The sequence below is a fragment of the Arvicanthis niloticus genome, chromosome 25 (genome assembly GCF_011762505.2).
Source record: "Arvicanthis niloticus isolate mArvNil1 chromosome 25, mArvNil1.pat.X, whole genome shotgun sequence".
NCBI classification, from domain to species: Eukaryota; Metazoa; Chordata; class Mammalia; order Rodentia; family Muridae; genus Arvicanthis; species Arvicanthis niloticus.
This window is the reverse complement of record NC_133433.1, coordinates 19487098-19514762: the sequence shown is the minus strand read 5'-3', so window position 1 is coordinate 19514762 and position 27665 is coordinate 19487098. Positions and strand designations below refer to the sequence as shown.

Here is a 27665-nt window from a genome sequence, read left to right as displayed (position 1 = left end):
GGGATGTGTACGGGGAGATTCCGATACTAAGGTCTAGTTCCCTAATTGGTTCTTGATTTGTCAATAAAGAACACTGGCAGCCAATTGTTAGGCAGAAGGTACAGGTGGGACTTCTGGGTCCCAAGAGGAAAAGGCGCCGCAGGGAAGTAGAGAAGGGCTTTTCTGCCATGCTTCAGAGGAAAGAGGATGCTGCAATCTCTCCTTGGAGAGAGCTAGGGCCTGTGGCCTCTGCTATGAGCGGGTGGCCAAAGATGTTTGGCAGGGGCTACTTGGAACAAGCCACTAAGTTTAGGGTGGAAAGAGGGACGGAGATAATAAATTGGTAAGGGCACACATTTCCAGGGGGGAGATATTTACGCCCAGCAATTGTGCCTAGGGGCCAAGTTATAAAGTAACAGAACTGTGTGTCTTTTGTCCACCGATTCAAGGGTCTTGGATGGAAGCTGGTGGTGAGACCCCGGAAGTGGAGGCGGGTTGAGAGAGAGGTTGGTTTGGGGCTGGTAGTGGCCATCCTGGAGCTAAGCCGGCGGAACAAAAGGGAGCTGGGAGGGGCTGGTAGTGTGGCAGTTCACAGGCAAAGGAGGTAGCGTGTTTTTAAAACTACACGCAACAGGGAGGTATTAAAAGAAACATGAGGCACTGTTATTTTATTGGGTGGTAAACTGAACAGGGAATTACATTTTTAGTAGCCTCTAAACATACAGTAGTATTTTAACTTTATTATAAAGTGCTCACCAGTGGCATTATGCTCATGATACAGAAGCCTAGAGGCAGTTAAACAGTTGACTGTGAAAATCGAACACTGTAAAATATTTAAAACTCTGTAGATGCAAATGTACCTTCGTCTCGATGATTAACATTTTCTGTGCCCAGACAATATAAGATTGATTAATTCATGAAAGTGTTATTACCATTAAAATAATTTCTGAATTAAAAAAACTTCACCTCTCATTCCAGTCGTTTGAATGAAGTGAAATACGGGCTAACAGAGCCACACTCACAGTTTGCTCGTATGTCGTTCCAAAAGAATACGCAGCATCTAGTCTTCTCTCCGTGTCTGGACAAAGCTTCAGCAGAGAACACAACTGATAAGTACCTCTCACAAATTCTTTGTTGAAAGAGCCCTCTGGCCTCCATGTGAACATATGCTCTATTTTCTACTTTTTTTTTTTTTTAATGTGTGAAGGCCACGAAAAGCTAAGGAAGTATTAACTTGGAAAACAATTTTAAGAAATTACAACTTGGGGCTGGCAAGATGGTTCAGGAGGTAAAGGCACTTCACACCGGGCTTCAATCTTTGGGACCAGAAGGAGAGAACTGATTGCCACAAGCTGTCCTCTATCCTATGTACATGTTACATGTATGCATGAACATGCATGCGTGCACATGTACATGCGCGCGCATACAGACACAGACAGACAGACAGATACACACACACACTGTAATTTTAAAGACCTTATTTAAAGCATCAGGAACCCTTTCATTGATTCTCTTCAAGCAATACTCTAGTCTGTTCCTCTAGTCTTTGCTTTAGATAAAAATAAAGTACATCAGTAATATTTTAGCTGGGATCATATTTACCTGTAAAACACCACCTTCTAAAGTTTGCCATTTGATGAAGTTTCCTCGTATATCATAGGAAGCAGCAACAAACTTCAGCTTTATGTTTTGGTTAAAGAACAACAGTAAATTTATGTTAAATACTCTATGGAGGGTATTTTTCATTACTGAGTATCTTTTCAATGTTAACACTGTTTTGTTGAAAATTTTAATTCTACCAAATTTATCTGAGTGTAAATTAATTCCACTTTACAATTCCACTTTTAATACAATTCAATACACTTTAAATAGGACTGGTATTTTGCAGAAGTGTTACTTTAGGATTTGGAGGCGGCACTATGGCAGACACCGTCCTCTCAAATCTGACACATGGGAAGAGTGTGGGGAAAGGGTTAGGACCTCATTCTGGAAAGCTCATTGGTTAGTGGTTGAGAATGAGGAGCTGTGACATTTCTGGAAGCTATCTTAAAATTATGGGTGCATATAATAGAGAGGCATTTGCATTAGGTGGTGAAATCCTTCTTCTCAACCCTCCAAGTGCCACCATACCCACACAATCCAGATGTCTATGCAGCAAAGAGAGAAAGCCCAACCCTTCACTCTGCCGTTTCTATGAGCAGCTGATATTTACATACTTGAGTATGTAGACTTTTAAAAATAATCTTGGACACTAACAAGTGTGACTAGTGACTGTCTCTTTTTTCTGACACTGGGGACTGCGGGAATGAAGCCAGGGCCTGTGTATGTCAGGTAGGCATACCACCCCTGAGCCCCATCTCCAGCTACAGTTACTTTTTTATCTTAAAGTTCGGAGATCATGTGTAGTCATCGCTCCTGTGACACAGGGACTTGTACCTGGTTTTGTCCTTTAAAACTGAAATTTGTAGGAAGAGGAGTAGTACTGAGAATTTGAGGAGCCAATCCTGGCTGGTCTCCGTAGAACAGCCAAGGGAGGTTCTGTCTCCTACAAACAATTAGACTCGCCTTAATAAGTGGAAGAAATAGTTCATATTATTAACATTCATGAAATAACCACTGGAGTATTTCATCAGTCCAAATATCCTCACCAGAATGGAATCGAATGCACACTGATCAACCCAGCAGTGCTTTCAAAGATGTAATGGAACAGTCGACAAGCATCGAATGTGGTAGAGTCGTAAGAGTTCATGTTCAGCACACACATATTTCCGAGAGCTTGGCAAGATGTCAGGTTGGAGTGAGTCTACACAAGGAAGTGGAGCACATTAGCAGTGAAAGCAAAAGTTAATAGAAAAATTAAGTCTCATTTAATTGTATCTAATCTACTAATTAATATTTTCTTTTGCGTTGTTAATATTTCTCTGGAAGCCCAGGAGACAATAAACTTTTAAGTATCTTTATTTCCATGTCTGTGGGCTTTGCCTGCATGTATGTCTGTATCATGTACATGCCTCATGCCAACAAAAGCCAGAAGAAGCCTTCAGTTTCCCCAAATGTAGACAGTCGTGAGTCACCATGTGGGTGCTGGAATCGAACCTCGGTCCTTTGCAAGAGCAGCCAGTGCCCTTAATTGCTGAGCCGTCTCCCCAGTCCCCCCAACTCTTAATACTTGAAGATGAAGAATAACAATATTTTAATTGTAAATTTTAGGCAAAATGCTAGCATGACTACCTGAAAGAAGCACAAATATAGAGAATGATATTTTAAAGAACCTATTAGCGAGAATAGGTACACTTTAAGTAGTACCGTGGTTATATAGTACATCTGCGAGAATAGGTACAGTTTAAGTAGTACCGTGGTTATATAGTACATCTGAAGTAGGATTTATTCCACTTTGCTTGAGTAATTTGTTTTTAAGAACAACAAAATAAGATCATTAGTTGAGTTTAATCTCTCACGTTTCTTTCCCAGTCTTCCCTATCTGGAATAAAACAACTCCACTTTGTTATTCAAGTAAAAAAACTTTAGAAAGAATTTATCTTTTCGCCTTCTCATATCAGACTTGCCAGTGAATCTGTTGCTCAGTCTTCACATGAGAAGCAGAGCTCAACACTCCCCTTGCTTCTCCAGCCCCATCCACACCCGTGCTTTCCCTCACTCGTTACTTTAACACGACTCTAGATGATGTCCTGTTGTGGCCCAGCAAATGTATCCTTCAGGCTATAGCAACAGTGACCTTCTGTAGAAATCCTCCTACGTCTTCCCGAGAGCCACCCACTCCCTGTAGCTGTGACTCTGCACCCACGTTCCCTGCCCACTCTGCTCAGCCTCTCCTATCTACTCCCAGATTCTTAAGCACACGTACACACACACACACACACACACTCTTACTTTCTTTGTTCTTTATTCTAATACATTGTCTTACTGCGCTATCAACAGCCTAACATTTATTTTGAACAAATGTAGAGGAACGGTAAGTACATTGTGATTACTTATATGAGGAAATGTTTCTTTCTTCTGAATGTCAAAGCTGAGAACAGGCCTGTCACATACCATGTCACCTCCTTCCTATAGGAATGTCTTCCTAGGACATTCACTTTCTCCAGACAGTAAGGTACAACTGCGGTGGTTTGAATGAGAACTGGCCCCATAGACTCATCTGTTTGAATACGAGGGTCCCGGTTCATGAAACTGTTAGGGAAGGAAGTGTGGTCATGGTGGAGGAAGTGTGTCAAGGGAGTGCCTTGAGGTTTCAAAAGACTCCTTGCCATTCCCAGTGCCCTCTGTCTTCTACTTGTGGATTACAATGTGAGCTCTCAGCTGTTCCTGCCACCATGCCATGCCATCAGGGACTATAATTTTCTTAACTATAAGTACAATTAAATGCTTTCTTTTATAAGTTGCCTTGGTCATGATGTTTTGTCACAGCAATTAAGAAGTAACTAGGACAAACAATCAAATAACCCTGGAGACAGTCAGTCTATGTAAATTGCATAATATCTTAAGTATTCTATTTCAATCCAATGGAAAGGCTTTATTCTTCTTATAGAACATAAATATAAAGGTGTGTGTCTACTTAGAAAACATTTAAGTTAAAAAGATACTATAATTATCAATGTAAAATTGATTTTAAAAACATTTAAACTTACCCAGCATGCAGCTGCTGTTGCCTGCAAATACTTGGCAAACCATTCTGAATTTAATGACATGCCCTATAAACAGAAAAATGAAGACAGGTTTAAATTCAAAGGAAGATTCCTTAGCCTTATGTGTTAGTAAGACATTAATACATACATCAACTGAGAAAGGACCAATTTTATTGCCTCATTGTTATTAGAAAACTAGAACCTACTGGAATTTTAAAATGCTGATGAATGTCTTCTACAATTAAAGCTGCATGACAGAAATAAAGATGCTTAGACAAAGAATGTAAGATGACAAACTATGTATATACTCCTAAAATATACATGGGCAATGCCACTAATATAAAAAGTAGCAAAATGATGGAGCCAGACTGAGTACTGAATGCTTAGTATTTATTGACTTAGGATTACTATAAGTATATTAAATTGATGATCACTAAAAAAAAAAAAATAGAACAATTTCTACACAGTGGGAAAGTTGGGATCCTCAGAGTAACATCTAACATCTCCAAAATGGTGCTTTAGAAACAACGCAGGACTTGAGAACAACCTCCAGAAGGTCCTAAAATCAGAAAATACCTGATCTAACCAAAACCAACCAGAACTGCCAGAATCACCAGAAGGCCAAGGCAGGCATATGTGTTTTTTGCTTTATTGAGACAGGCTTCTTGTAGCCCAGATTGGTCTCAAACTCACTCGATAGCCACCTGCAACCCTGAACTTCCTGGTCCTCCTATCTCCATTTTCAAGTGCTAGGACAATAGAGGGGTGTTAACTGAATTCTCAGAGCTAGAGCTATAAGCCTCTGGCCAAGACTCAACACTAAGATCTACCCATACAACTTGCTAAAAGCTGAGACACTGAGAATACAAGGGTAAGTCACAGATTCACAGAGGAGACACAAGCAAATTGTCTGGAGGATGGCAGCACAGCTATCAAACACAGTTAAAATAAAATCAGAAGATGTTTTTCATCTCTTCAATAAGGAAAATGTTCTCTTTTAAGAAAATGAGTAAATGCCTAGAATAAGGCTGAAGAAAACACACACATGCACAGTTACACTCACACACACACACACACACATGCACAGTTACACTCACACACACACACACATATTCACACAGGCACAAATGTTTTCTATGATAGAATGTCAATGAATAAACGTGGAAGGTTGTTAAAGGAAAAAAATCACAAAAAGGAGACCAGCTCGTGTGTTAAGAGTTAGTGAAGTATAACCTTTGAAGTTCTCCTCACACCATCTGTGGCCATGTCACCCTGATTGTGCCTGATCTCAGAGGGTAAGCAAGGTCGGGCTTGGATAGTCCTTGGACAGAAGTTCTCCTCAAAAAAGCAGTATTCAATTACAAAGGTGGAAACGGAGAGTTCAGGGAAGTGTGCTGACTTCATGGCAGCTGTTCAAGACTGAAGAGTTTCAGTGACAGGACAGGAGGACAGACACTGTATGCTCTCTTACATGATGTAAAGTCCTGAGTTGAGCACACCATTTCTTCTTCCGTGGCTTTCTACAAAGCACACATTGAATCTAACAAAAGACAGCACAGATGCAGGCTGGGAGTTATCCCACAGAGGGAAGCCTTGGACCTGAACTGTCAAGTTCATGAACAGAAAGACCGAGGACTCATCTCACGCTGAGAAACAATAAGATAGAACCTCCAAAAGTCTGGCCATGTCAAGAAAAGAACATGTTGTTGTGACTTTTTGGAAATTTTATTTCAGTTTTAATTATGTGAAAAGTAAATCCATGCAAATTAAAGGAATATAAGAAATGTATAGAAGAAAGAACACTTTTAAAATGCAGTGCTGAGTCAGACTGCGGTTTTTAGTTGTTTTTATTTTACAGTGACTTCAACATAAATCTTTCTCAATTTTTCTGAAATTAATCAAAGGAAGAAATGCAGATCAACCTTTCTCAAACAAATACGCAAAATAAAACACCCCCCCCCCCAAGAACTATACTCACAAGCTCTCCGTAACGTGCAGTGGAAATTACACGTTGACGAAAATTCCCTGTGTTGCTGAAACATAATCCACCTGTCTTCACAGATCATTAAGAGAAAAATATCCAATTATAGAAATGTATCATCCATTGAATTAAAAATATCTACTTTATCCACTCGATTGTCCTTACTAAAATGTGCGGCTCTGAGCATGAACAGGACCTGCTTGTATTCACGAATGTTGGTTCGCAGCGGACACACCTGGTCAAATATAACAAAGATAATTTTTTAAAATGTTAATGAATGACACGAAACCTGATTTAACTGAGAACTTATCTTCCTAAATGACATATTAGAACATAATAAGTCAGCTAAGCAATTAATTATATAAGTTCAAAACATTAGCATGACTTTAAAGAGTTTTACATCATTTTTATATTATAAGGCAAAATAAAAATGAAATTGGACCATTTTCCTAACTACATACATAAACCTGAATGAATGAGTAACAACACTAAATGGCAAAGATTATAAAGCTATTAACCAACAACAGAGCCCAACAAACTCATATAAACAGTGCTAAATCAGCTTGTATAAGAAGGTAGATCAAATATACCTTTTCAGTGTAAGCTGAGAACATGAACATATTTACAGTTTTTTTAAGCCTGTAAGACACTTTACTGTCTTTATTATTTTCAATTAGGAATGAGATAGAGTGTTCTGGACTAGTTGGGGGTTCAGATGGGCTTACATGGACATAAATTACCTATAACAGTGAGGTTGAGAAGCAGGCTACCGCATGGCATGGAACTCAGGCCAGGTTTGGGGAAGGATCAGAGAGGCAAACTTATAAGTCAACCCCGGGGCAAATATTGGTTGTTTTAGCTTAAGTCAATCAGAGTTTATAAATAATCTGCTGCTAAGTTTCACAAGAAGTTCTGCTACTTTCTACAATAAATTTAGGAAGTGAAGAGAGGCAAGTTACCGATGCACACTTCTGGAAAGTCTGAAAAGGTGGGAGTAGATGTAACGTGTTTATACTGAAGGAATGTGTGTAAACCACAGCGCCCCCTGCCTGCGCCCCCACCCACCCCCCACCCCCGCCTACATGTCAGGATCCAGAGCTCTCAGCTCCTATTCTCACAGACCAAGCCTCTAACTCTAAGCAAACCCCCAATTAAATGCTTTCTTTTCTAAGAGTTATCTTGGTCATGGTTCCTCTTCACACCAAGAGCACAGTAATCAAGACATCGTTCCATGTACAATTACAATATAAAATGGCTTTAGACACATACTCTATACATATTACACTATAGCTCATGTATAAATTACACAATCCCAAAAATAGCATTGGTAAGAAATTAGTGAAGCACTATGCTCAGACCTTTGCATAGTTATTTTAAGGCAGGACAGCTTATGAAACCTATGAACTGGAGAGTATACTTCCCTTCTAAATACAGGAGATTGTGTCTATCTTAAGCCAAACTATTAGAAGGCTAATCCAAGACTTGAACTCAAGTTTTCATGGATTCTGAAATTTCATGGATTCTCAGCTCCTTTAACGTCTACGTATACTCGTTCTTGGGATACACAGATGGTACATACAAATAAGGTAGTAACGAATCTGGCCTTCGAAAGCATACTACGCACCTGGTTCCAAACGCATTGGCTTTTGTAAACGAGTTTTCATTTGCATCACAAAGCTCGCAAGTTGCTTGGGATAACAAAGACCCGCTAACATTTCTTTCCACTGTCCAAGACATGAAGCAGTGAGTGTTGTATTATAAACTCTGAAATAGTCACATGTACCTATAATTATTAGTGAGATAATAATTCTCAAAGCAGCATCATTTGCTTGAAAGGCATGCTGAACATGTATAAAATAAAATATAAAAACAAATCTTCCCCATCCCAACTGAAAACATATACAACTAGTGTTCTAAGTGCTTATAACAGTAAATCAACATTTTCCCTAAACAAAATGTCTCAACATCTTTTCCTTACATACTGGGATGAGGAGACATATTATCTTTATAGATTGATGGCAGGTTGTCATAAATGTGAGGGCTTCTAATAACCTCCAAATTCGTATACCCCACACAACACTATTTTATTTTTAGACACAAACCTACAGATGTGTGTACCAGTACAGAACAACATTCGTTGAAGTGTAGAACAGAACTGAAATATCTAAGGCAGCAAAATGGTGAGACACCTATGATTATTGTTTTCAAGTTATAATAGATTTTGTCTCTGACTTTGGTGACTTTCAGGTATTTTAAAAATTATAAGCCACAGGCAGGGTGTCACATGCCCATCTATCATCCAGAACATGGGAGGAAGAGGAGCGGAATCAGGAGTTCAAGTTCATCTCTGACTACACATCAGGCCTTAGTCAGCCTGGTCTATAGGGCCCTGCCTCAAAACAAATAAGGTAGCATACATCTTATGGGTAGGGAGGAGGGAGCTACAAGGGTACAAGGCGGCTAAAGGAGGAGGCTGAGTATAATTAGAATATGTTATATTCATGTACAAAACTGTCAGTCAGCAAATGTAACTAATAAAAGAGAAAAACAGTATATATCTCAGTTAATAATTTGTAGGATGATCCTTACACTTATTGAAGAACTAGGAACTCTAATTCTTGTCCACCTTATGAGATTTTCTTTAGTTTGCAGTTTGGTTTTAGGTACTTCTGTGTGTTTATGTGGGTGGATCTGACTATGTATTGGTGTGTAGAGGTCAAACGGGTGTCTTCCTATGTAATGTTCTACCTTATTGCTTAAGGTATCTCTTGCCAAATTGTGCACATGTTCTCATGTGCACACCTCACTCCTGGTGCTGCCATTATACATGTGTGCACACACTTGGTTTCCACATGGGTTATGGGGACCTAAACTCAGGTCCATGTTTGGCTGCAAGAACTTAACCCACTGAGCAGCTCTTCAGTCCTTTGCTTTGGTACTTTCATTATATTTAACAATTTTTATGCAGTCAAATTTGTCAATTTTTCCTTCTGAGGCTTTAGGGTTGTTGGTTTTCTATACTTAAAAAACCCTTACATACAAAGAATGTAAGTTTGTCTTTATTTTAAGACTTTTATGTTTTACAGTAAATATTTAAATAGTGAGTTTAGTTGGAATTTAAGGACTGAAGTAGAAGCCTGACTCAAAGTTTTCTTAGCACCAGTTAGCAGTTAGTCAGTGTCAACCTCACTGATAAAAATGCCAGCTTTTCACATCAAATTCCCACACTGATTGGACTCATTTTAATTGTTTTAAGTTCCACAAATGCTGCTGTTGAAAGCATAAAATACACATGATATCTGACAGTATAGTTTCTTCTTTCAGAATTTTCATGTATTTTGTGGTATAAACTTGAGAAATCTGTGTATACATGATACATACATATACGTGTGTGTGTGTGTGTGTGTATGTGCACGTGTATAATAAATGTTGGCTGAATTTATGATTAATACCATTCCTTAATATATAGTTTGGCAGGACAGTTGACAGTTTTTATAATATTTAATCATCTCAACCAAATATGAAGAGTATGTTTTCATTATTGGCAGTCCGGCCAACGCTGCCATGATCATGTGACCTGCAGCCTTTCTTTTACCTTTTGTTTAGAGACGTAGGCTGCAGACATATGGCTGACTCAAGTTCTCCTGCTCTGGGCACAGCTGAGATTTGCAATTTGCTGGCTCTGAGATGTTTTTCTCTTAAACTCTAATAAAATTACAATTAGCTTAAAAAAAAAGTCTTCCTTCAAAGTTCATTTAAATATATCTTGTATTAATTTATCTTGTACATTTCTTATAAAGTCTATTCCATTGCTCTTCATTTTCTGACATCACATTCTCTAATGACTTGGTTTTTACATGTAACATACCTTTTGCAGAATAATTTTGCAACTTAAGAAACTGTGTTTTATAGGATTTTTTAATGATTTTTAACCTTTGGTTTTCCAAACATACAGTGACTTTAACTTGAAATAATGACTTTTTAGAAAACTTTTCTTTCAGAAGAATACTTTCAACTCTTACCTGAGTATAACAGTTCGTATCCTTTCCAAGTACTGACATTAACAGACATGCTTACAACTTCTCCCTGTTAGGAATTCTGGGTGTCATGCCTGGTGATACACACCTTTAAACCTAGCCCTTGGGAGGTGGAAGCAGGTGGAACCTGAGCTACTGAACTGGGAGGAATTTTTCAAATTGTTCTTCTCAACGTGTGTGTTAAGCATCATGAAATTTTGCACTACAACATTTTTTTTACACAACTACAAAGGATATTTAAATTACTATCCTTTACAAAATAAACACAGAAATCCATCACCATTCTTTATATATTATTCTTACCTAATATATGGCCAGTGGGGCAGTGGCACTTCCCCTCAGCAGTTAAGCCACTAGGGCAAGAAATGCAGTCCCAGCCATCTTTGGTAACGCCTTTCTAAAATTGAAAAAAAAAAAAAAAAAAAAAAAAAAAAACCAGGAGATTTTCTTTTTAATTAACTTGTTTCTTAATTGATCATATAAATTCAAAATTAATTTTTTCACCTTTAGACTTACAAGTATAAAATACAACAAAACTCAATGTAATTTAGTAAATAAGAACCCAGTTATGTTTACTCTTATCGGTTCCAAAGTACTCTAATTTTTTAAAAAAAATTTAAGGTTATTGGCTTTTAAATTTTAGTTATGACATGCCAACTATCTAGTTATTAATTTGATTTAAGAAACCAGTAGAATACTGATCTACGTGCTTAGTAAAGTATACGAACAAAGGTTTTAATAAGGTTTGGCATTATGAAGACTTGACCTCATACCACATGGTTTAGGAAAACTCTGGAATAATTTAGGAAGTCAGACAGGTGGTGAGGAGAGAAGACAGGAATAGGTGACCAGAAAGTTAGCTTCCTTGAATTGAATATGAGAAGTGTGGCTCTGACTAGCGGTACATTCTTGTAGATGAATACATGGAGGTGTTGCTGTAACACCTTATTAAACAAGCATTGTTTCAAGTCCAATCTTGTGTAAGCTGACTCCAGTAACCAGAGAGCCCAGAGATAAATTCTGCCCATCAAAGCAACCAGGGCAAGTAGCGCTGCTACTGGTGATGGCTGACAGCAACGGAGAAGGCAAAGACAAACCCAATGAGCACAGAACACAGAAAACGCACACACTCAAAGAAAAGTCAGAAACAAAACATGGGGTGGCCACCATACCATTCATATACCCAACTGAGTCTGCCCAATTTGCACCTCGGCTCGGGGTTTTTACAAATCTTATGGATACACCAGAAAGCATAGGCCCATCTGCACACAGAAAGCAGACAGACAAAACTGTCCAAACAACCATGATAAGGTGAGTGGGCTACATCTTGCCTTTTGCCCTGCAAGGGAGTGAAAGGGTTTTGTAACCAGAATGAGAGGGGAATGATGTTTGGCTATAGAGGAGTTTGGGTGTCCCATACCTCAGGACCCAACTGAGCTGGTAACGGAAAGGGTGTGTCAAAATGTGTGGTTTGGAGGAGAAGGAGGCGGGCATAGCTAGTAAACCTGCCATCAAGTGGATGAGGGAAACAAAAGAAATACAGGTTCCTACTTTAGCTGTGAGTAAAGTAAGGGCACAGTAAGGGCACAGGACTGGTTAGTACCACTTGGGAGGGTTAAGGGGAATACCCCTAAAAATATAGCTAAGTGGTGGGGTTTGGTGAGGCTGGTAAGGATGTTCCTCTACTCTGATAACAGAAGAACAAGAAGGATAGATGGATTCCCCAAAACTTTATCATGACTGAGAAGTAGCCCTGGTGTCCAGAAGGAAGCAGATGGGCCCTTGTATTATGATGGCTATCTGAGGCTCCCTGTCTGAAATGGCTGTGGTCAGGCCAAGGAAGCCAGGGCCCCCTTGGTCATCCATGGCCAGATCTAGGAGGTCAGCTAGAGGGTGATTTAGGCTTGATATCCTCACATGGCGAAGGACATAAGGACAGCCAGTAGCCCAGTGTCCCTCTTGATAGCACTGGGGGCATGGTTGGAATGGTTCGTGAGGGTTTAGACAGACTGGGCCCAATGACCCTCCTAACAGTATTTGAAACAGGGACCCAGAGGCTCTTTGGCTTTGGGAGGCTGTACAGCAGCTGGCTGGCTGATAGTCCTTAGCCAGCATCAGATATTTTTGTTTTCAGGCTTTTTCATCTCTCCCATGGTACACCTTGAAGGCCATGGCTAAGACTTCTCTGTGGTGTCAGGAGTCCTTTTTATAGACATTTAAGTTTGGCCCTAATATCAGGGAAATTCCGGGTGAGGTAGGTGATAAGGAGTTGGTTTCCATCTGAGGACTCATGATCCAGATTGGTATACTGTAAGAGGGCCTTTGTAAGGCGGTCTAGGAGTTGAGGTGGGTTTTCATGTTTGTTCTGGATGCTCTCTTGATTCTATCATAATTTATCTCTTTAAGGGTAGCCTTGTGGAGACCAGTCAGGAGGCAAGGTATAAATGTATTCATAGTGATGATGTCCCTTTGGGTATTGTAATTCCATTTAGGATCTTGGTCAGGGACTGCCTCAGCCCTGACTGGGTGGGCAATATTAGTTTGATAGACTTCATCTGCATGTTCCTTAGCCTGGTCCCAGACTTGCCTGCACTCTTCAGGGAGAATATTGTTGGTGAGAATCATATAAAGGCCGTGGAAGGTGAGGTTGTAAGATTGGGCAATACACTGGAAATCTTTAACAAAGGTGGAAGAATTAAGAACATATGATTCCCATCTCTTTTTGAGAGAGTTCACTTAATGAGAAGGGGCTGTGTTCCCTGACCCAGCTGTCCACCCCAGCAACCTCCCACAGAGGAAGAACCCTGCAGCTTTAGGGTGGGTGGGGGGGAGGTAAAGAGTCACATGGAAGAGTGGGGATGAGTAGTGGGAGGTCTAAGGGTGCCAATGGCTGAAGGGGGTTCCTGAGAGGCTTGACTTGAATGGCCTGTGGCTGGGGAGGGAGGAAGGGAGACTCAAGAGGGAAAGAAGGAATTGTGGGTTGGGGCTGATAAGGGGAGGCTCATCAGTGTGATCAAAAACAGTGGGGGGGGGGGGAAATCATCTTGCTTGGGCTTTCTAGGTAGGAGCTGTTTTTCCCTTGGTTTTATGTCATGTGGTCACTTTTAATCAAGATGGGAGTGAGGTTACTTGGCAAAGTCCGTCTTTTATAACCCTAGAAAGGTGGTTGTCAGCCACATGACTGCCTCCATCCAGATGAGGACAGCAGCTAAGCTAACGCAAGCCACATGCTTTCTTTAAGATTACCTATGTATACATTTTAACTCTCAACCTGCGTGTCACCAGTTTTAGGTTGACCCATTTGTTACAGATTTTTATAAGGTTTTTAATCATTCCCAATATGCTTACAAAAGTTTTACAGTTAAACCAAAAGCAAAAGAGTATGAGATTAGTAGCAATAGTCCCTGTTGGGACTACTCTGTCCCTTTATTTTATTTTGTTTTCCTTTCTCTGTCTCATAGGCAGGTGGCTCACCTGATCTGAGACAGAAATTTTGGAGGAAACCTTTAAACAAGCATGGCTGGGTCCAGAGGAGGAGAGTCACACTCTAACTCCAGGGCCCACTTTTAATTAAAGTTGGGCAGCACAAAACAAGAGTCTAATATCACTCACACCTAAAACATTTCAGAATCTCTCCAATTCTGAAACCAGTAAGCTGAGAACAAAGAAGCCTTAGAGACAGGAAAATTCTGAGCCCTGGGTATAGACAGAGCCTATGGGAGGAAGCTGAGAGACACATCAGCCAGCAAAGAGTGTGTGCACACAGGCCTATTTCTTTGCTTTCCCCCCCTCCTGGTAAGTTCAGCCCCTGGCTCCCACTTTGCAACAAACTTACAAATCCATCAGTGGTAATTTAGGGCATTTACAGTGTGTACTAGGGAGACCAGACAAAAACAAACGGCTTGGAGCTGAGAAAAGAGAAATAAGGAAAGGGGACTCTCTTTTCATTTTCCCTACCACTCTCAGTATTTGAATAATATTATGATCTGATTATCTAAGGGGTACTGAGGCTCAATTTGACTGCAAAACTGAACAGTTTTAGGGGCCTTTAAGTCTGGTACTCAGTGGAGAGGCTGAAGGTTTTCCAATAGGCATCCCAAGTGGGAAGGAGAGGGTATGGAAGACATTATTTCCATGGAGGAGAGGAAGGGGAAGAAAAATGTCACTCTAACTTTTAGTTGCAGGAGTCCCCAGGACTAAAGGAGGCCAAGCCATTCTTTGGGTTGTCACTGTACTCAGTGGGGGTCAGGGCCTTAGCCTGGCTGAGCTGGGGGAGAGACTCAGCACCTGATAACAGAGGTGTTTTCACAAATGCCAGAAGGCAAGGACAAAAACTAAGCTCTAGGAGTGGGGTCCCATCCACAGGTAAGGGTTAGAAAAGAGTCCCAAAAGCCATGAGGCCCTAGGGAAGCTGTGGGATTACAGGCAGCTCCAAGGGAAGGAGGGAGAAGAGAGCAGGAGGGGGCACAATAGCCCAGCAGGATGAGGACAGGTGAAGAGGGCCAGACATAGCCTTAAAGACTGTGGCTGGGAGTACATCTGCTTCCAGAGTACCAGAGGGGTGCTGGACTCTCAAGGGTAACTTCCTCAGACTTAGGGAAATGTTTACACCAAGGAAAGGGGAACTAATTGGTAGGTAAGGAGCTGAGCGACTGATTGGTAAGCTAGAAGATAAGTCTGTTATGGGTAGACTTGGAGAGGAGGGATATGGTCCCAGTGGAGCTTAGACCTGCAAGGGCACCAGGAGAGCTTATGCAGTCACCAGACCAATGTAAGCATTACAGCTCTTAAGGGAAAGGTATCCTGACAGTCTAGAACCAAGGAATACCACAGAGTCACACAGCACCACATATCTCACACAAGAGATTTATTGAGAGGGAAAAACCCAGGAGGGCAGCTGCCTCTGCTTGAATGAGAAGCAGGACTGAGCAAAAGACAGGGTTTATATAACATTTCTTGGAAGCAGAACTTTCCAGGGTGAGAAGGTCCAGGGTTGGGATTGGTGGGTTCAAGTCCTGGCCTTGGGCTTTTTTACTCTTTAGGGTGGGATTGGGTCCAGCTGTTAGGGCAATTAGTGTCTTCTATCGATAGAACCTGGTGATTTGACGTCCTCAGGGGAGGGGCCTGGCCACTCATGTGCCTCAGGGGCTTATAGTTATAACTGAAACCAATAGAGACTAATGCTAAAACTGACAAAAATTAGGCTTTGTTGGAGAGACTGGACTTACTAATGTTTTTATATTTGGCATGCTTCCATAACACTAAAAACCTACAATAGCTTTAATAAACTCATAGACTTTAAATAAACCTACCTCTGGAACTATATTCTATCCATAGCCCTTCATTATCAATCTCTTAGCTACAACTAGTACTTACAAAACATGAACTAAATATAAATATGGCAATCAGATCTACAGGACAAACAGCTCAGAGGATGACTGCTAATGACATTAGATTCTTAGATTGAATTTTCTAATAGAATAAGAAACAACACTACAACAGAACTCAGAACTGTTAGAGACTCCTAGTTAGCTTAAATGATTAGAAAACATATTTCTGGAGCTGGAGAGATGGCTCGGAGGTTGAGGGCACTGACTGGTCTTCCAGAGGACCCAGGTTCAAATCCCAGCACACACATGACAGCTCTCAACTGTCTGTAACTCCAAGGTCTGACACCTTCACACAGGCATGCATGCAAGCAAAACACCATTGCACATAAAATGCAAATAAATAAATTTAAAAAAGAAAAAAAATAGTTCTATTAATTGATAATTATCCCATGGACTTAGCCTACTAATTGAATCTCCCTGAACCAATGTAATGAGGAGACTAACCAAACTGCAAATGATTACATTTCTATTGCTGTAACTGGTATTACAACAACTTACTGTACCTTATGTAGCATTATGAGTATCAACCATCATGTAAGACCACAGTACATCTAAGACAGTGAATGCCATCTACAGCAAAGGGATTGTACCCTGAATGGCTCCACATACATAATATTCACCTTCTCTTCTTTATACCCTACTTACTCTGTGGGGCAAATAGAAATATTTTTTTCACGGATTTGTATTTTGGGGTATCTGACTCAAACACTTTCATAACAAAATTTGTTGTTTTTTTTCCCCAAAGTTTTCTTTTTCACTTTATTGATCTCTCAAAATGTACACTAATAAAGTTAGCTTAATAAGTTCAAAGTATTTGAACAAATGGGAAAGATTATATTGAAGTTTGAGAAATAGACATTTATTACTTTTTTTCTCAAAAGTTATGTTAAAATAAACCATACATACCATGTTTTCTGGACACTTTTTACAGATAATGGAAGGTCCTCCATTATTAGAGATCATATGATATCCTGGTAGACATACACAGGAAGTTCCTGAAAAAAATAAAAGCCGATTTTGTCCTTAGTAGACAAAACTCCAAGACACAGAAACTTAACAGTTCTTAAGATCTTGAAGCTTGGAGTGATAGTGTATGCTTGTAACCTCAATACTTGGGAGGAAGAGGCAGAAAGTTCAGGCAGGAGTTCAAGGTTATCCTCACCCACATAGAGTAGGAGGCCAGATTGGGCATTATATGAGACAACAGGTATCTCTGTCTGTCTGTGCATGTGCATGTGCATGTGTCTATGTGTCTGTGTGTGTACATGCAAACACTTAGTGGGTCAATGAACTTTATACTTTGGCTTCTTGTTTAGTAAAATGGAGAAAAAAACCAGGACCTACCTAATAGGGTCAAAGCTTAAAAATATGCCTGGCATTATATTGCTACTTTTTAAATTGCAATTATTATTAAACTATGAAAACTACTTACCTGCTCTAGGAATTACATTTCCACATCACTAAACCGTATGTGTGTTTAGTGAGTTTTAATTTTGCAAATATCGTAGTGGAAAATTACTTTCATTAAAATATATCATGGTTACTCTTTGTTTAGAAAGACAATAAATGTTTGGTAATTACAATTAAACTCAGCTAGTTAAGGAAAGAATTCTCTTAAGAACTCTAAGTATAACCAGACCATAAGTATAGACCTGTAGGAGTCTATGTACATCACATGTCTTCATTCATATTCATGAAACCAATACAACACAGACCATGTTTGCTCTTCCCACTTCCTCTTCTGACACAATGATCTGCACAACTCAGTGACTTACTATATCAAGCCTAAAGCCAGTAGAGTTAACCAAACTGAGATTCACAGCATTTTAAACTTTAGTAAACAGAAAGACTTATTCTGAGTAGTTTAAGTGAGAACTAGACCAACTGATACAACTAAGTCTAGAAAGACATTAAGAGCAAATAGTAACAATCAATAACAAAACGCATAGGTCCCAAGGAAATCCGTAATGATAGAAGCAAAGCCACGTGCTGGGAATGCATAGCTAGAAAGTGAGGGAAGAGACAAGAGTTCTCTTAGCTTCCAGTGTATGCCACACAGATGTCACAACATCTGGGTTTCAATTTTCTTTGCATACAGAATCTGATCATAGACGCGGTTGCAAACAGCTTTAAATATCTTGAATTTTTAAGCAGAATTAACGATCACATGAGTTTACCAACTCACATTTATTTCCCCCTTTGCTTTTCTGTCAGGGTGCCTCACTAGATGCCTCAGGTTATTTCTTTACTATTTCTATTACACCTTTCTTAGGAAGCATTCGGGTGCCACGCGAAAGATTCCTTTCCAGGGACTGACTCCTGGAAATGAGTTTCTGGATAAGGGTAGGGTGGTGGGCCTGAGGGTTATTGGTCACATTAGTGTGCCAACTGCAATACTCCCAGGAAACCCTTTCTTGCTTGGTGGCTTTGTATATTCTGAAACATGCTTCTAACAAGATAGCTGGCTCTCAAGACTGCTTCATTTTGGTCAGAGTCCATCCACCCCCAAACCGCCTCACCTAGTGCATCCCGCCGCTGGTTGGCGCCACAGGGAGCACAGGAGAGCGCCGAGATGTCGAAGTACTGGTTGAGATCACAGGTCTCCGGCCGCCGGAAAGGGAAGGAGAAAATTTGGGCCCATGAGACTTCGCAGAGAACCAAGAAAAGGTACGTGGTGCCAGTCCAGGATGAAGAACAGGATCTGACCGCCATGGCAGCCACAGGCCTTGTACGCGTCACCATGGCACCCATACCCATGGCACACAGTCTCCCGCTCCCAGCAGCCACCTCGGTGAGTCCGCTGAGCTGATTGGACAACAGGGATCAGAAAAAAACAAAAACAAAACAAAACAAAACAAAAAAAACCTCAGCCTTGCAGCCTCTGGTTGCTAGGTTACCACGCACGCGGACACAATCAAACATGTGCTAAATAAATTAGGGGCAGATATTTAAAATGTATTTCAAACTCTGGGACGCAGTCAATTTAGCGTGTAAGGAAATACTACTACAGCAACGGAAAATATCTGGTTACACCACTTAAAGGTGTTTCATGAAAGTGACAGTGGCACCTACATGAGAGTTTATCCAGGGAATATAATTTTCACAACAAAGGAGGTGCGGTAAGTTTTTACATTATTTAAATCCCACTGAGGATGGGGGTTGTTTCATGTCCTGAGCTTGAGTTTTAGAAAAGCAATACAGACAAAACGCTCATTGATTTTATATGCAATACGAGCATATCTTAATGACAAAGCTTAGGGGAAACCCTTGCCTACGAGATCTTGTTTTCCTACTTTCCCTGTTTTGTGCACAGAGCACCCACATACACACCTCACCTCACTTGGTTTGTAAACCAAATTAGGACATAAAACAACGCTGTCTATTTCAGGAGACAACCTTGCAGACTGTTAGCGCAAATATATTTTGGCCTAATAAAAGCCTTATATACCCTTTGTCCCCTGTCTCTTCTGTCCTCCGTTTCCCAGAGGATACCTCTATTTCCTCTCACAAAAAACTTCTCTGCTGAGAACTGCCACAAAGTATGATTTCTTGAGACTTGTCACATACATCTAAGATGCTTTCTGTAACACCGACTTCAGCAAGGCAGCCTGCTGGCTTGTTCTAAATACAGCTTCCTTTTGTCACTCTGTGCAACTGTCCTGTTTTTCTCAGGTCTAACAGACACTGCAGCAGAGTGAAGGATAAAGAAATCTCCAACTTTCCTCTTCCACATCTTTTCTTTCTCCTGAAAAGAAAAGAAGAAACCTGTTGGGTTTGTATATTTTTGCTGTTGTCTCCCGCTGATTGGAATTTTCCGGAGGTAGGCCAGGGTTCAAGGATGGTCCAGCAATGGAGTATGCACAAAAGCCCCCTTCCGCACTCACGCCCTCCAATCACTGTAAGCAATCGCTGGGCGTGTGCGCACGCGCGTTTCCGAAGCCTAGGTTGCGGGTGGGGCTTGGACTGCGCATGAGCAGACAAAGGGTGCGTCGGTTTGTTCCGACCGGAGGGAAGCGCGGTCTCCATTTCCTTCTGGCCGCGTTGGGGACTAGTTGGCCCTGTGGAGGCAGCTGCAAGGAGGAGCGTCCCGATCTCCGTTTGTGTGGTGTGTGGTCATTGCCCAGTGCGAAGCACTTCTCCTCTGGAGGCCGGGCACGGGGGAAGGAAGGGGGTGAGATCCGGAAGGACGGGCATGCTGGGCGGGGGGCGAGCGCGACTTGTGCGGTTAGGGCCGCGCTCGCTGACCCCCGACTTCCTCCTGTCAGCCTCCGTGTGGCGGTGCGTGAATGTCCAGGGATCTTGACAGCGAAAGTCGGAGCAGCGCCTAGGTATTTCTTTTCTTTGCCATGTCCACGTTGGTAGCGGCGCGGGAAAGCCCGGCAGGCCGGTTTTGTGGGGCTGGAGGTGCGCAGAGCGGTTCAGTGAGGTTGGGAGCCCGTCCCCTCGGGCGAGCTGGGGTGGTGCGGTTGCCCTCAGGACCGCGGGGCGCGAAGGAACGCGGGTTGGGCGGTCTTGGTTAATTTGAAAGCCGATTTGGGCACGGAGTCTGGAGACAGTATCGGATCCGACCTAGGAAGTTGAAGTTGGCCTGGCGCTAAAAGAAGGAAACTCTGGTCCTTGGAAGCGTGGACAAAGTCAAGACGCTGTCTTCGGAGGATTTCCCCATTGATGGTGGATGTCGTGGGAAGTGTGTGTCCTGTGGGATCGTCTTCACTTAACCGTTCCTGACCCGGAACTATGGCCCTATGTGGTCATGAAGTTTTTTTATTTTGAACATCTACATCGTATAAGGCAGATTTTATCAGAGAATGTTTGTGGACTGAGGTAGATTTTCTGCAAGGACAATTCTTACTTAGGATTTGAATGGTTCTAAATACTGGGCAGTTATGACATAGTTGGAGGCACGTAGTAAAACTTTTGCCTCTCTTGCCAGGTCCGGAAAATGACTTGTGCCAGTTAAAATCAAGTGGGACTGAAATTATAGCTCTTAAGTTCCACCTGTTTTTCTGCGAGTCATGAGTAAAAGATGCACACATAATAAGATCATTTATTTAAGGTGATTTAAGTGGAGGGATGGCTTGGTAAAATTAGCAAAGTTGTTTAAACTGGGTTTATCATTAAATGAAGGATCCTCTTCCTTTCCATAGCAGTTCATAGAGGCCTGACAGCAACAGCATCATGAAACAACAGGGTTGCTGTATTGTTCGATATTTGTGCAGTGGCATCTAAAACTAGAACAGGAGACTGTGTTTTGACTTTGGTGCAGGCTAATGTGTCAGTAGACTTTCTGGAGAGTGTAAGGAAATAGTGTATGCTTTGAGTTTCTGAGACGCTCTCCTACGTGTTACTGATTAGCCTACTATGGCAAGGGCGACGAAGTTAAACATTAGCTTTCATTTGGCAAATTAGAGCAAACTTATGGTCTGTTGGATTGGAACTCAATAGCCTTGTGCCTGTGAAACTGCTTAATGAAGATGGTTTTAGTTAAGACACGTAGAAAAGTGATTTTTAAAGTAAGGACGTGTTGTGAGAGGCACGTTAAACTTGGTGTGTACTTATCTCCTTGACTGTCTCAGAACTGATGTATGTGCAGCTCAGTTCTTGTCCTCAGGGTATACAGCTCCTGTGGATTTCAGAAGAGTTTAATGTCAGATGAGTTGAAAAGCATCCACATCAGGTTTCATAGGAGTCTTAGAATTTGGATTTGGACAAGTTTCAAGGAGCCATTTATAGGTTTTGTTGAAGATTGTGAATATTGGCTTGTTGAAATCAGGCTTAGAGTTTTGGTTTTTGATTTTTTTTTCCCATTTTGGTTTGGTTCTGTTTTTTTGTTTGTTTGTTTTGTATTTTGTACTGCCAAGATTTTCATAGCAAATCTCAATAATTTTTGAATTTACTTTGTACCATTATTTTTACTGATTAACTTTTACTTTAAGCATTTAATCTGTAGACCCTACCCACCAGGATTTTAAAGACAGCCTTTCAAACTTGAAGGTAGTGTTACTTAAGTTTAAGGGAACCCAAACTTTTATTTGCACATCAATATTAATTAAATGATATATTTGGGACCTTTAAGAAGTTAATTGGTATGTCATGTTTGGTTGTCTGTGAAAGTGCTACAAGTAAGTTTTCTTAAATAATTTAAGTTGAGGGTTTTTTTTGTTTGTTTGTTTTTAGTAATGATATTGTCAGTCCCAATATTGCAAACCAGTAAGTCTTTATATTGCTTATGTTCATATTATTATAATGTAAGGTGTAGGATAGTTTTTTTAAAAGTGTCTGCTGGCATGGTTAAATTCACAGTTGATGCAGTGTGTGTGTTTGTATATGTTTGAGGTAAATTTTAGTAGTCTACTGATTGTTGTAAGCTTAGGAAATGAGTGGCATTGAACTTTTTCAGTTTTACTTTAGGGATGATTTAATATTTTCCTTAATTGTATCATAATGACATTGATTTCTGTATTTGTAATATGCAGAACTTAAAATTGTAACCAAAGAGCAGTCATTGGTTTGGATTTACTGCCTAATAATTGATAGTTCTTGAGCTCTGGTATTTTTATTCACTATATTATTTTGAATTGTTGCTTTGTTTAATTTAGTATTATGTTTTGGAAGGTGCAGAATGGCATGTGAGTTGGATATAAGTATGAGCGACAAGTTTAGATCACCATCAGGTGAAGTGATGTAAGGCCCTTTAAAAATACTTGGTCTTCAAACTGGTGTAAAACAGATTTTAAGTACATGTAAAACTTCAGTATGTCAGCATGGGATAAGCTTGGACTTGATTTAATGATAGAATTCAATGGGCTTTGATATATTCATACACTCAATGTAAAGACCACTACCCTGAAAATATCTAATACTTCCTTCATATTTTTTCAGGCTAATTCCAACCAAATAGTATAACGTTCAGCATGAATTTTTTCATGTTTTATACCTCCCAGTTGTCTGTTCTGGTGTTACACTTTTGCAAAAGTATAATTAATTTCCCTTTGAGACAAATGAGACCATTTGTAATGGCTGTAATTGTGATGCCTTATATTGTTTTACTTTAATAGGTCATTTTGAGATGGACATCAAGCATTGAGATTGACTGCAGAACTCAAAGATTAATTGTATTTCATTTTCTTTCCACAGTTAAGTTGCTTTTACAGAATAAACAGGTCTCCAAGAAATAAAAGGAAAAGGTAAGACATCAGAGTATAAGGCTTTGCACAGAAGTGTGACAAGCTCAGATAGACTAGTGGATCTTTGTACTTGTCCTTCTGCCCTTTACCTGGTGACCAGTTGATAAAGTGTGCAGAATTGTATTCTGACCATAGCTGGCTTTTCTGAATATGTAAACTCTATTATGGTTAGTGAAAGACAGATGAGTAGGAGGCAATGCTTCTAAAGAATCTGAAAGTAGTTTGGTCTTGTTGTGAAGCAGCATTTGGCAGGCAGACTTACAAAGGAAGATGTGATATTTTCGATGATCGTATTGAATAGGGTAGGTGACATGAAGTGTTTAAGGCAGTTGGTTTATTTGTATGTTTATATGGGAGAACATGTATTTGTTTTAAGACTTAGATAAGCTCAGGTTTTCCTGTGGAGTAGTGTTTTGTTTTCCATTTATGAACGCTGAAGAAGGCAGGAACGAGGTAATTATTAAGCTAGTGTGTGCTAAGTAAGGTACTGCAGAAATAAGACTTGCTATTATGTGTACCTTTTTGTCTGCAGGTCATTATTGCTGTGGTTTGAGCTCAGCATGGCTGTAGTCATCCGTTTACTGGGGCTTCCTTTTGTTGCGGGTCCTGTGGATATCCGTCACTTCTTCAAGGGATTGACTATTCCTGATGGAGGAGTGCATATAATTGGAGGGAAAGTTGGGGAGGCTTTTATTATTTTTGCAACAGATGAAGATGCAAGACGTGCCATAAGTCGCTCAGGAGGGTTTATCAAGGATTCATCTGTAGAGCTTTTTCTTAGTAGCAAGGTAGAAATGCAGAAGACCATAGAGATGAAAAGAAGTGCTCGTGTAGGAAGAGAGCGGCCAGGATCTGGGCCATCAGGGGTTGGCAACATGTATCATTTTATTGATGCTCTGAAGGAAGAGGAAAGTTATTCTGGATATGGCTCTTCGGTTAATCGAGATGCTGGGTTTCATACAAATGGTACAGGACTTGACTTGAGGCCAAGAAAGACCAGGCCATTGAAGGCTGAGAACCCTTACTTGTTTCTACGAGGTTTGCCTTACTTAGTAAATGAAGATGATGTCCGTGCCTTTTTCTCTGGGTTGTGTGTTGATGGAGTGATTCTCTTAAAACACCATGATGGCCGAAATAATGGTGATGCTATAGTAAAATTTGCTTCATGTACCGATGCTTCAGGAGGTCTTAAATGCCATAGAAGTTTCATGGGTTCAAGATTTATAGAAGTCATGCAGGGTTCAGAACAACAGTGGATTGAATATGGTGGTACTGCAACCAAGGATGGTGACACTCCTCGTATGAGATCTGAAGAACATTCTCCTTCAAGAAGACATTTTCGGAAATGGTCTCATTCAAAATCTAGAACACGTTCTCGCTCCCCTCTTGGATTTTATGTTCACTTAAAAAATCTGTCCTTAAATACTAACAAAAGGGATTTAAGGAATCTCTTTAGAGATACTGACCTGACTAATGAACAGATTAAGTTTTTATATAAAGATGAACGGAGAACACGGTATGCCTTTGTCATGTTTAAGAATCAAAGAGACTATAATACTGCCCTGGGTCTGCATAAGACCGTTCTACAGTATCGTCCAGTTCTTATTGACCCAGTTTCTAGAAAGGAAATGGTGAAAATCATTGAATGCTATGAAAAGAAGAGACCAGAGTCTTTAGAGCACGAAAGGCCAGGGTGTGCTGCTCAAAAGTACTCTCAAGAAGGCTTCCCTGGCTCTGGGCAGAAGCTGTGCATCTATATTAGAAATTTACCGTTTGATGTTTCAAAAGGTGAAGTGCAGAAGTTCTTTGCAGACTTTCCTCTTGTTGAGGATGACATTTACTTGCTTTGTGATGACAAGGGGGTTGGTTTGGGGGAAGCACTGGTGAGATTTAAATCAGAAGAAGAGGCCGTGAAAGCTGAACGTTTGAACCGCCGAAGATTCTTGGGGATAGAGGTGTTGCTGAGACGTATATCTGAGGAACAAATGCAGGAGTTTGGTGTCAATTTTTCCTGGATGTCTAATGAGAAGACACAAGCCTGTTCCTGGTCACACGATGGAGATGACTGTTCTTGCCTGTTTGACTTAAAAGATGCACCAGCATGTTCATTTGGCCAGTCTGAAAGCGTTCGTTATCAGCCAAAAGACTTAAGGAAAATGGGTCATTTCAGGCACCCCCAAGGGTATTTCCAGAGTTCTGAGAGGCACTCTCCTGAGGACTTCAGGTACTCCCGGGAAGACCATAGGCACCCCAGGGAGGAACATAGCAGGCACTCTAGGGAGGAAGACTGGAGACAGCCTTTTGAGGATTGGAAATGGCCACTGCAAGATGATTTTAGGCAGTCTCATGAAAAAGATTATAGGCAGCTACCAGAGAAGGATTTCAGATGCCCTTGGGAAGAAGACTTCCGACAGCCATCTCAGGAGCACTTCAGGAGATCCTATCAGGAGCACATTAGACGGCCACCCCAAGAACATTTCAGGCATTCCCGAGAGGAAGATTTCAGGCGTATGGCAGATGAAGACTTTAGGCACCCTTCTGATGAGGACTTCAGGACCTTGCAAGAAGATCTGAGACGACCCACTGATGAGGACTTCAGGCAGTTGTCTGTGGAAGACTTCAGGGAAGTTCCAGAGGAGGACTTCAGACTTACTGATAATTTTAGACTTCCTGGAGAGGAGTTTTGGACCTCACCTGATTTCAGAGGTCACCATTCTTTTGGGAGGTTTGGTCAACTAGAAAGTGACAAATTTGATTTTGGAAAGTATAATATGGGAAGTTTTCCTGAGGGAAAAGATATGTGTGATCAAAATTTAAATTCTGGTTCAGGTAGAATAATTCCTGTTAAGATCTCAAATCTTCCATTTAAAGCCGGTGCTGGTGAAATTTTAGACTTTTTCCATGGTTATAAAGTCATACCTGATTCAGTTTCATTACAGTATAATGAGGCAGGATTACCTTTGGGAGAAGCTATTGTTGCTATGACAAATTATACTGAAGCTCTATCTGCTGTTAAAGAGCTAAGTGGTAGACCAGTTGGTCCCCGCAAGGTGAAGCTTAGCTTGCTTTAGAGGGCCTTTCCAAGTGACCAGTTTTATTCTACAGTATTGATGCAGTGAAAGTACAGGGTTTGGTTTGGTTTCTTAAGTTTATTTTTAATTATTTAAAAAATTTAAACTTGTGAATAGAAAAACATTGTCTTATAAATCTGGTTTCCTTTTGCTTACTAATGGACATGCTTATTCTGCCCTGATTTAAAATGACATATGTTCTGTGTTTGATAGGGGAGAGAGAACAAACTTCTTCAATTCATTAGGTTCATTGATGGTAAGGATAAGACTCAGTCTTGTTAAAAGTGGAGTTGTGTTTGTGGAAGGTGAATTTATCTTTGATTTTGTTTCTATCATCCTTTACTCAGAGTACATAGGGAGATGAAGGCTGACTGATGAATCAGGTTTGGCACTTTTACTGCTACTTGCCCAGTGAACTGTTTGAGGGGACATTGCAAATGTCTCCTATAAACTCTAAATAGTCTAGAAAATGAACATACTGTGAAATACATTTTTCTTATGTGAAGCCTTAGGAAAGTCTCAAAATTTGTGTTCACAACTTTGAAAAGTTTTATAAAAATAAAATTTCAAGTGAAATACTTACTAACTTGTATTTGAGTAACAGGAACAAAGACAAAAGAGCTGCTGCTGGGTTGTGTGAGCTTTTCCACAGCAAGGCTAATGTATGTGCTGAACCGGACAGATAATCTGTACTAAAAATGTACAGGTCTATGATTTCTTCAACATCCTTTTATCCTAAGCACTGAGGTCTAGGGGTTATCCTAAGTAGATTGCTAAGTTAATACACAACGTTCAGAAGAGTATAATAAAATAATCTGTATAGGGTAAAAGAGGAACTCTCAGCCTGGGAAGAACATTACAGTTTTTTTAGGAAGAACTTACTGGTGATTCATTGTATTCCGTTTAGCTTCAAAACTGTGTAGTTCCTGACAGACCCAATCAATACAGATTTCTGAGTGAATTTTGACTTTTTTCATACTCACTTTTTTTGCTTATCTAAATTAGATTTTCTTTGTCCATGTTAATAGAACCAATTTACATTTGGTATGTATATTAGACAATAAGCACATTATACATATGATATCAATGTTTATTATATGTATATTTCATATATGAGAAATGAAATTTAGAAAAGTTAAGCAAGGTGTCTGACGTTAGACTAAGTTCAACACCAGCAGATCCCTGATTATACCCTGTTCATACATAGTTTTTGCTGTGTTAGTTTCTTACATGCTATTTTTAAGCTTAGTAGAATCATGATAAAAATATTTATAGGAGTAAATAATACTTTCTTCTATTTGTTTTTAAAGTTGTATTTAAAGAATGATAAAAAGTATAGTACTTAAAAAGTTGTTAGATTAATTGAGGAGAAAA

At 40.3% G+C, this 27665-nt stretch overlaps 2 protein-coding genes across 7 annotated transcripts in view; one reads left to right on the top strand and one right to left on the bottom strand.

Annotated features, from left to right (window-relative positions):
• Positions 1-19740, bottom strand: part of Tmem67 (transmembrane protein 67) — a 45710-nt gene extending 25970 nt beyond the window's left edge. For 2 of the 3 annotated variants that reach the window (XM_076924157.1, XM_076924159.1), the window contains exons 1-12: positions 19601-19740; positions 18553-18838; positions 16940-17028; positions 10947-11040; positions 8231-8330; positions 6772-6841; positions 6604-6678; positions 4629-4691; positions 2628-2782; positions 2416-2524; positions 1582-1659; positions 1002-1067 (exon numbers count right to left, since the gene is read on the bottom strand). In XM_076924157.1, the coding sequence (XP_076780272.1) occupies positions 1002-1067; positions 1582-1659; positions 2416-2524; positions 2628-2782; positions 4629-4691; positions 6604-6678; positions 6772-6841; positions 8231-8330; positions 10947-11040; positions 16940-17028; positions 18553-18790 (1137 nt within the window). In that variant the 5' untranslated portion in view covers positions 18791-18838; positions 19601-19740. Of the gene's footprint in view, positions 1-1001; positions 1068-1581; positions 1660-2415; positions 2525-2627; positions 2783-4628; positions 4692-6603; positions 6679-6771; positions 6842-8230; positions 8371-10946; positions 11041-16939; positions 17029-18552; positions 18839-19600 lie in introns of those variants that run through there. The other variant, XM_076924158.1, reaches the window with a different exon arrangement.
• A 41-nt stretch (positions 19741-19781) lies between these two features.
• Positions 19782-26873, top strand: LOC143438528 (RNA-binding protein 12B-A-like). Of its 4 annotated transcripts, none has more exons than XM_076924160.1 (4): positions 20005-20138; positions 20299-20361; positions 23171-23220; positions 23753-26873. In XM_076924160.1, the coding sequence occupies exon 4, from the start codon at positions 23781-23783 to the stop codon at positions 26289-26291; it is 2511 nt and encodes an 836-aa protein (XP_076780275.1). In that variant the 5' UTR covers positions 20005-20138; positions 20299-20361; positions 23171-23220; positions 23753-23780; the 3' UTR covers positions 26292-26873. The 4 variants fall into 4 exon arrangements, with proteins under 4 accessions (XP_076780278.1, XP_076780275.1, XP_076780277.1 ...); XM_076924161.1 differs by having other exon boundaries at positions 20077-20204; positions 23753-26440; XM_076924163.1 differs by lacking the exons at positions 20005-20138; positions 20299-20361 and adding an exon at positions 19782-19805 and having other exon boundaries at positions 23753-26440.
• Positions 26874-27665: the final 792 nt, after the last annotated feature.

Coding starts and splice junctions, on each gene's coding strand:
- LOC143438528 (XM_076924160.1), top strand. CDS start 23,781: ATGGCTGTAGTCATCCGTTTACTGGGGCTTCCTTTTGTTGCGGGTCCT.